Source organism: Cherax quadricarinatus, unplaced genomic scaffold (assembly GCF_038502225.1).
Source record: "Cherax quadricarinatus isolate ZL_2023a unplaced genomic scaffold, ASM3850222v1 Contig40, whole genome shotgun sequence".
Lineage (NCBI taxonomy): Eukaryota > Metazoa > Arthropoda > Malacostraca > Decapoda > Parastacidae > Cherax > Cherax quadricarinatus.
In genome coordinates, this window is record NW_027195066.1 from 363828 (window position 1) to 373160 (window position 9333).

Genomic DNA, 9333 nt, shown 5'->3' on the forward strand with positions numbered 1-9333 from the left:
TGACGCAGTGTGTGGCGCACTCCTGTACATAATGACGCAGGGTGTGACGCACTCCTGTACATAATGACGCAGGGTGTGGCGCACTCCAGTACATAATGACGCAGGGTGTGGCGCACTCCAGTACATAATGACGCAGGGTGTGGCGCACTCCTGTACATAATGACGCAGGGTGTGATGCACTCCTGTACATAATGACGCAGGGTGTGGCGCACTCCAGTACATAATGACGCAGGGTGTGGCGCACTCCAGTACATAATGACGCAGGGTGTGGCGCACTCCTGTACATAATGACGCAGGGTGTGACGCACTCCTGTACATAATGACGCAGGGTGTGGCGCACTCCAGTACATAATGACGCAGGGTGTGGCGCACTCCAGTACATAATGACGCAGGGTGTGGCGCACTCCAGTACATAATGACGCAGGGTGTGACGCACTCCTGTACATAATGACGCAGGGTGTGGCGCACTCCAGTACATAATGACGCAGGGTGTGGCGTACTCCAGTACATAATGACGCAGGGTGTGACGCACTCCTGTACATAATGACGCAGGGTGTGGCGCACTCCAGTACATAATGACGCAGGGTGTGGCGCACTCCAGTACATAATGACGCAGGGTGTGACAATAGTCCATCTGGCAAAGTTTACATTTCGTTTGGTCTACATCTGGTGGTGGTGATTTAACCTGCCATAGATATTTGTAACCCAGCCGGAGCCAAGCGGTAGTGACAGCCGGAGCCGGGCGGTAGTGACAGCCGGAGCCGGGCGGTAGTGACATCCAAGAGTCGGCTTATCTTGGATGCACCATAGACATGTGGCGAAGACGGAAATTATAATGATATTCAAAGTACTGTACTTTCAGGGATAAATGAGGTAAACAGTGATGGACTCTGTCTGACTACATGAACACGTGGATGTTGTAAGTAAGAGCAGTCTCAGGTGAGACAAGGAACAACATAACAAGGATGAAGAAGGTCAATAAACGGAGGCAAGAAAACGAACGTCACACAGAATTCAATAGTAAATATAACAAATCTAACCGATGTCATTTAAAAGTTAAGATGCGGGAACAAGAGCTATGACCTGTCTCCCACAACCTCGGGAAGGTAATAACATTTTCCTACAGTCTGCCAGACTCTATTCTTAGGGTAATCCCCCATGACTAATTTTTTCCCTAGAACCTACTTTTACCTGCAGCGGGAGGCAAAACAGATAGGAGGGGAGTGGGGGAAGCGAGAGTGGGGGAGAGGGATGTGAAGAGTGGGCCAGGGGAGGAGTGACGAGAGAGTTGAGGGATGGGGGAGGAGGGGAAGGAGAAAGTTGCAGTGTCAAGACCATGAGTATGGGGGCTGGCACGACCTTGTAGGGGTCTGGGTGGAAGTATATAAGTGAATGCTGCCTTCCACTGATCCACACCAGTCTCTTGAAGCGTCTCCCTACCAACCTTACTTATTCTTGCCTCAAGAAAGAGCACCCATAAGTTATTGAAAACATTTGTGATAAAATCGAACTTATACAACCTCTCTTGCGCCTAATTTGTTTCAAGTTCTTGAAGCTCCGTCACTCACCCAGACGCCACTTTCTGCTGCAAGATACTCTTCCTGTCACAATCTGTGCTTGAAGACTGACTTATCAAGCTCGAGGAAACTCTCAGCTTCTTGCTGGGCTCCTGGAAAGAGTAGTCAAGCTCTCAGCAGCAACTTTCCAGTAGTCAACAACATGTCGCCCATCAGAAGGTTTTTCGTGATTGGCAACTGGAAGATGAACGTTGACACAGCTGCAGTTGACACCATCATCAACACCATGACGAGCACCACCCTCGACCCCAACACAGGTGAGTCTGGGGTCACCCTCGACCCCAACACGGGTGAATCTGGGGTCACCCTCGACCCCAACACAGGTGAGTCTGGGGTCACCCTCGACTCCACCAACAGATGAGTCTAGTATCACCTACATCAGTAGCTTAGTCCTTAGCAAACAGTTTACGTACCAATCTTGCAGTGTTCAACTGATACATAAACAGTTTAAGTATCAATCTTGCAGATACAACTACCAGACATAACGATGAACAATAATGATAGATAACGTAAAATACTTCTCAATCTACAAAAATAAAACTGCATTCTTTATGAGCTAAAGTAATGTATTTCAGAGGTTGTTGTGGGTTGCCCTTCCTGCTATCTCTCCTACGCCCGCCACCACCTGCCATCTAACTTCGGCGTGGCAGCACAAAACTGTTATAAGGTGAGTCTGATACTTGTCATGTGAGGTAATCCTGATACTTGTCATGTGGGGTGATCCTGATACTTGTCATGTGAGGTGATCCTGATACTTGTCATGTGAGGTGATCCTGATACTTGTCATGTGAGGTGATCCTGATACTTGTCATGTGAGGTGATCCTGATACTTGTCATGTGAGGTGAGCCTGATACTTGTCATGTGAGGTGATCCTGATACTTGTCATGTGAGGTGAGCCTGATACTTGTCATGTGAGGTGAGCCTGATACTTGTCATGTGAGGTGATCCTGATACTTGTCATGTGAGGTGATCCTGATACTTGTCATGTGAGGTGAGCCTGATACTTGTCATGATATGTAAGGTGATCCAGATACTTGTCATGATATGTGAGGTGATCCTGATACTTGTCATGTGAGGTGATCCTGATACTTGTCATGATATGTAAGGTGATCCTGATACTTGTCATGATATATAAGGTGAGTCTGATACTTGTCATGATATGTGAGGTGATCCTGATACTTGTCATGTGAGGTGATCCTGATACTTGTCATGTGAGGTGAGCCTGATACTTGTCATGATATGTAAGGTGATCCTGATACTTGTCATGATATATGAGGTGATCCTGATACTTGTCATGTGAGGTGATCCTGATACTTGTCATGTGAGGTGAGCCTGATACTTGTCATGATATGTAAGGTGATCCTGATACTTGTCATGATATATGAGGTGATCCTGATACTTGTCATGTGAGGTGAGCCTGATACTTGTCATGATATGTAAGGTGATCCTGATACTTGTCATGATATATGAGGTGAGCCAACACAGTATGACATGTGAGTCAGTGAACTAGAGGAAGTTCTGGCTACCAGACAGACGCTCCTCCAGCAGTCACCCCCATCACTTGTTGTTAGTAAGTTTATTCACGTATACACAAATACAGTTACATAGATTATTATACATAACAGCATATGTGTAGAGAACCTGGGATAACATATGTGTAGAGAACCTGGGATAACATATGTGTAGAGAACCTGGGATAACATATGTGTAGAGAACCTGGGATAACATATGTGTAGAGAACCTGGGATAACATATGTGTAGAGAACCTGGGATAACATATGTGTAGAGAACCTGGGATAACATATGTGTAGAGAACCTGGGATAACATATGTGTAGAGAACCTGGGATAACATATGTGTAGAGAACCTGGGATAACATATGTGTAGAGAACCTGGGATAACATATGTGTAGAGAACCTGGGATAACATATGTGTAGAGAACCTGGGATAACATATGTGTAGAGAACCTGGGATAACATATGTGTAGAGAACCTGGGATAACATATGTGTAGAGAACCTGGGATAACATATGTGTAGAGAACCTGGGATAACATATGTATAGAGAACCTGGGATAACATATGTGTAGAGAACCTGGGATAACATATGTGTAGAGAACCTGGGATAACATATGTGTAGAGAACCTGGGATAACATATGTGTAGAGAACCTGGGATAACATATGTGTAGAGAACCTGGGATAACATATGTGTAGAGAACCTGGGATAACATATGTGTAGAGAACCTGGGATAACATATGTGTAGAGAACCTGGGATAACATATGTGTAGAGAACCTGGGATAACATGTGTAGAGAACCTGGGATAACATATGTGTAGAGAACCTGGGATAACATATGTGTAGAGAACCTGGGATAACATATGTGTAGAGAACCTGGGATAACATATGTGTAGAGAACCTGGGATAACATATGTGTAGAGAACCTGGGATAACATATGTGTAGAGAACCTGGGATAACATATGTGTAGAGAACCTGGGATAACATATGTGTAGAGAACCTGGGATAACATATGTGTAGAGAACCTGGGATAACATATGTGTAGAGAACCTGGGATAACATATGTGTAGAGAACCTGGGATAACATATGTGTAGAGAACCTGGGATAACATATGTGTAGAGAACCTGGGATAACATATGTGTAGAGAACCTGGGATAACATATGTGTAGAGAACCTGGGATAACATATGTGTAGAGAACCTGGGATAACATATGTGTAGAGAACCTGGGATAACATGTGTGTAGAGAACCTGGGATAACATATGTGTTGAGAACCTGGGATAACATATGTGTAGAGAACCTGGGATAACATATGTGTAGAGAACCTGGGATAACATGTGTGTAGAGAACCTGGGATAACATGTGTGTAGAGAACCTGGGATAACATATGTGTAGAGAACCTGGGATAACATATATGTAGAGAACCTGGGATAACATGTGTGTAGAGAACCTGGGATAACATGTGTCAGACAGAGTGACTTATTTCCGTTGGGATCCTTATTTTAATTCCTTATTATTATGCTACAAAGGCAGAACAACTGTTAAGTGAGACATTTATGCAACATTTAGGTATCTTTACGGGAACGTTTCGCCCGCAAGTGACTTTCTCAGTCCAGTGTAGAGAAGAATAGTGGTGGGAGATAACGAGTTTGAGGTAAAATAAGATTTGTCCGGAATTTTAATCCGGAGGGTTAGCCACCCTGGGTAACCCAAGAAAGTCAGTGCGTCATGGATGACTGTCTTGTTGCCACTGTGGCCCCTCAATCTTGTCCCCCAGGATGCCACCCATACCAGTCGACTAACACCCAGGTACCTACTTACTGCTAGGTGAACAGTGACAGCAGGTGATTGGAAACATGCCTAACATTTCGAACCGTGTCGGGAATCGAATCACGAACACTCAGTGTGTGAGGCTGGAGCGTCACCAACCAAGCCAAGAGTCGATGTGTCCAGTCCATCAATCTTGATAAAAAATACAACAAATGTGCAGAGAAGAGACCTATATACTGCAGAGAAGAGACCTATATACTGCAGAGAAGAGACCTATATACTGCAGAGAAGAGACCTATATACTGCAGAGAAGAGACCTATATACTGCAGAGAAGAGACCTATATACTGCAGAGAAGAGACCTATATACTGCAGAGAAGAGACCTATATACTGCAGAGAAGAGACCTATATACTGCAGAGAAGAGACCTATATACTGCAGAGAAGAGACCTATATACTGCAGAGAAGAGACCTATATACTGCAGAGAGTATACAACTGCTTCACCTCACCTGTCTGCAGTTAATAACTCCCTCCACCTATATGCAGTACTTTCATCAATATTTAATAGACTGAACACATCGACTCCAGGTTCAGGGAATGATTACCTCAAACTTCTCATCGACCACCATTCTTCTCTGTACCGGACTGAGGAGACACTGGCTGCTGGAACCTCACCATAATTGATAAATTCAAATGTTACGTAATTGTCTCACTTATCAAACTATTTATGTTGTTAGAAGAACACCTGTATCTGTTGTTAGAAGAACAACTGTATCTGTTGTTAGAAGAACACCTGTATCTGTTGTTAGAAGAACACCTGTATCTGTTGTTAGAAGAACACCTGTATCTGTTGTTAGAAGAACAACTGTATCTGTTAGAACAACTGTATCTGTTGTTAGAACAGTTGTATCTACTGTTAGAAGAACAACTGTATCTGTTGTTAGAAGAACAACTGTATCTGTTGTTAGAAGAACACCTGTATCTGTTGTTAGAAGAACACCTGTATCTGTTGTTAGAAGAACACCTGTATCTGTTGTTAGAAGAACACCTGTATCTGTTGTTAGAAGAACAACTGTATCTGTTGTTAGAAGAACAACTGTATCTGTTGTTAGAAGAACAACTGTATCTGTTAGAACAACTGTATCTGTTGTTAGAACAGTTGTATCTACTGTTAGAAGAACAACTGTATCTGTTGTTAGAAGAACAACTGTATCTGTTGTTAGAAGAACACCTGTATCTGTTAGAACAACTGTATCTGTTGTTAGAACAGTTGTATCTACTGTTAGAAGAACAACTGCATCTGTTGTTAGAAGAACAACTGTATCTGTTGTTAGAAGAACAACTGTATCTGTTAGAACAACTGTATCTGTTGTTAGAACAGTTGTATCTACTGTTAGAAGAACAACTGCATCTGTTGTTAGAAGAACAACTTCAACAACTACTGTTAGACAGAACAACTACAACAACTGCTGTTAGACAGAACAACTACAACAACTACTGTTAGACAGAACAACTACAACAACTGCTGTTAGACAGAACAACTACAACAACTACTGTTAGACAGAACAACTACAACAACTGCTGTTAGACAGAACAACTACAACAACTACTGTTAGACAGAACAACTACAACAACTGCTGTTAGACAGAACAACTACAACAACTACTGTTAGACAGAACAACTACAACAACTACTGTTAGACAGAACAACTACAACAAGAAACTACAAGAACATTTGGAATACTGTCACATCCTCCTTAATGGATACTCTTATACGTAGTTTAATAGATACTCTCATACGTACTTTAATAGATACTTTAATAGATACACTGCAGGAGGCCAGTAGGCCTCCTGCAGTGTTCCTCCATTCTTATGTTGACACGCGTCTGATGTTGCAGGTTTCTCGTGGTAACTTTAGCGGAGAGATATCAGCGGAGATGATCAGAGACTGTGGATGTGAGTGGGTCATCTTGGGTCATCCTGAACGCCGCACAATCTTCTCAGAGACCGATGACCTCATCCGCGAGAAGGTCACTCACGCCCTGGACGCTGGCATGAAGGTAATTACTGATGTGTTGAGGTCCGGTGAACATTAAAGTGGTCTGCTGTACACAGTTTACCCCGGGTGGTCCGGTTCAACCGAAGGGAGGTTCAGTTTATCTCAGTGTGGCAGCTTAGTGAACACCAGTGTGGTCTAATCGGGACCAAACTGGTCCAGCACTTTAAGCATATTCACTAAGATGGTCCAGCGGCACAGTGTGCTCTCAAATGGTCCAGTGGTTCACTAAACCCTTAGGTAGTCCAGCGTCTTCATGCAGTCCGGTAAACTACCCAAGAATAACTTATATCCGGAAATTCTGGTGAACTATTTTCAAGGTTCATAAAGGAATGTTATGTAAGTAAGTAAGTTTATTCAGGTATACACAAATACAGTTACATAGATTATCATACATAGCAGCATATGTGTAGAGAACCTGGGATAACACAAACAAAAAGTCAAGACAGTGATTTATTTCCATTGGACTTATTTCCACTGGAACTTAGCGTTTTCATCATATTACAAATTAGCATTGTGATAGATAAATGCCAAATATGATACCTATCTATTGAACTTGATATAATTCATCACAGAATGCAAATAACTTTCATTTCTAGCAGTGATCAGTTCCTGTCACTTGCACAAGAAAGGTTTAAGGTATAAGCAAAACTATTTTTGCAAGGAAATAAACCTTAGAATCAGGCTATCCAGTCTTCATGTATATAAAAATTTGCTGTGGGTTTTGATCTTTACTAAATGTGTTGTGTACAGGTGGTAGCGTGCGTGGTGGAGACAGCTGAGGACCGTAAGACTGGTAACACTCGGGAGACTCTCTTTACCCAGATGAATGCTCTAGCTGCCGCCATTACTGACTGGTCCCGTGTCGTGCTGGCCTTCGAGGCTCTGTGGGCCAGTGGGACTGGTGTGTTGGCCACCCCTGGCCAGGTGCAGGAGGTGCTGGCCGAGCTGCGCCAGTGGCTGAAGGATAATGTTTCCAACAGTGTGGCCAACAACACTCGCATCATCTACGCAGGATCAGTATCCTCAGCCAACTGCCAAGAACTGGCCAGACTGAGGGACTTGGACGGCTTCCTGGTGGGTAGTGCCGCCCTCAAGCCAGACATTGTTGACATCATCAACGCCCGCTGCTATAACCTCTCAACGATCACTTCCAAATCTGAAGTCGCTGACATCACCGGTCTCCGCAACACCTATGTTTCAAAGCCCAATCTTAAGCCAGCCATCGCTGACATCATCCAAACACTTTACTCCCACGTCTCAGCTCTCTCACATACTCCTCGTCACATCCAAGACCGCCAGGTGTAATTAAGTTTAATAATGACTAATTGGCCAGTTATTTGTTCATGACAAAAGACACACGAAGTGAAAATCACGAGACGTGTTTGATGGCGTTCTTCAGCAGCTGGTCTGTGTGAAGTGTAGAGTGATGAAGATACCTGCTGGAACCAGTCTGTGTGAAGTATATAGTGATGAAGATACCTGCTGGAACCAGTCTGTGTGAAGTGTAGAGTGATGAAGATACCTGCTGGAACCAGTCTGTGTGAAGTGTAGAGTGATGAAGATACCTGCTGGAACCTGTCTGTATGAAGTGTAGAGTGATGAAGATACCTGCTGGAACCAGTCTGTGTGAAGTGTAGAGTGATGAAGATACCTGCTGGAACCAGTCTGTGTGAAGTGTAGAGTGATGAAGATACATGCTGGAACCAGTCTGTGTGAAGTGTAGAGTGATGAAGATACCTGCTGGAACCAGTCTGTGTGAAGTGTAGAGTGATGAACATACGTGCTAGAACTAGTCTGTGTGAAGTGTAGAGTGATGAAGATACCTGCTGGAACCAGTCTGTGTGAAGTGTAGAGTGATGAACATACGTGCTAGAACTAGTCTGTGTGAAGTGTAGAGTGATGAAGATACCTGCTGGAACCAGTCATCTCCCACAAACATAATCTCTTAATATAAATGTTATTATATATTTTGTGTATAGTGTAAACTAAGTATATTCAGAGTGTAGAATATATATATATATATATATATATATATATATATATATATATATATATATATATATATATATATATATATATATATATATATATATATATATATATATATATATATATATATATATATATGTATTTATATATATAGAGTAGTAAGCATCATATAACATTGTGTTCGCAATGTTGTATAGAATCACGTTTATTTTTAAAAAAATATAATGAGTAACATCATTCCAGGATTAATTATAGATATGTAAATAGACTTCCAAAAAATAAAATAATAATTAAAAGAGAACCTTTATATACAGTTTCCACGATGAATAATAATAAATATTTTCTTTACCACAGAGATAACAGATAATGCAGTGCTGAACTTTCTCACTGTCTGACACATAACAGTGCAGTGCTGCACTTTCTC

At 42.5% G+C, this 9333-nt stretch overlaps 1 protein-coding gene across 1 annotated transcript; it reads left to right on the forward strand.

Annotated features, from left to right (window-relative positions):
- Positions 1-1337: 1337 nt before the first annotated feature.
- On the forward strand, positions 1338-8920 carry LOC128700830 (triosephosphate isomerase-like). The gene is made up of 4 exons (XM_053794279.2): positions 1338-1834; positions 2153-2244; positions 6760-6921; positions 7671-8920. The coding sequence occupies exons 1-4, from the start codon at positions 1720-1722 to the stop codon at positions 8223-8225; spliced, it is 924 nt and encodes a 307-aa protein (XP_053650254.2). The 5' UTR covers positions 1338-1719; the 3' UTR covers positions 8226-8920.
- The last annotated feature ends 413 nt before the right edge of the window (positions 8921-9333 follow it).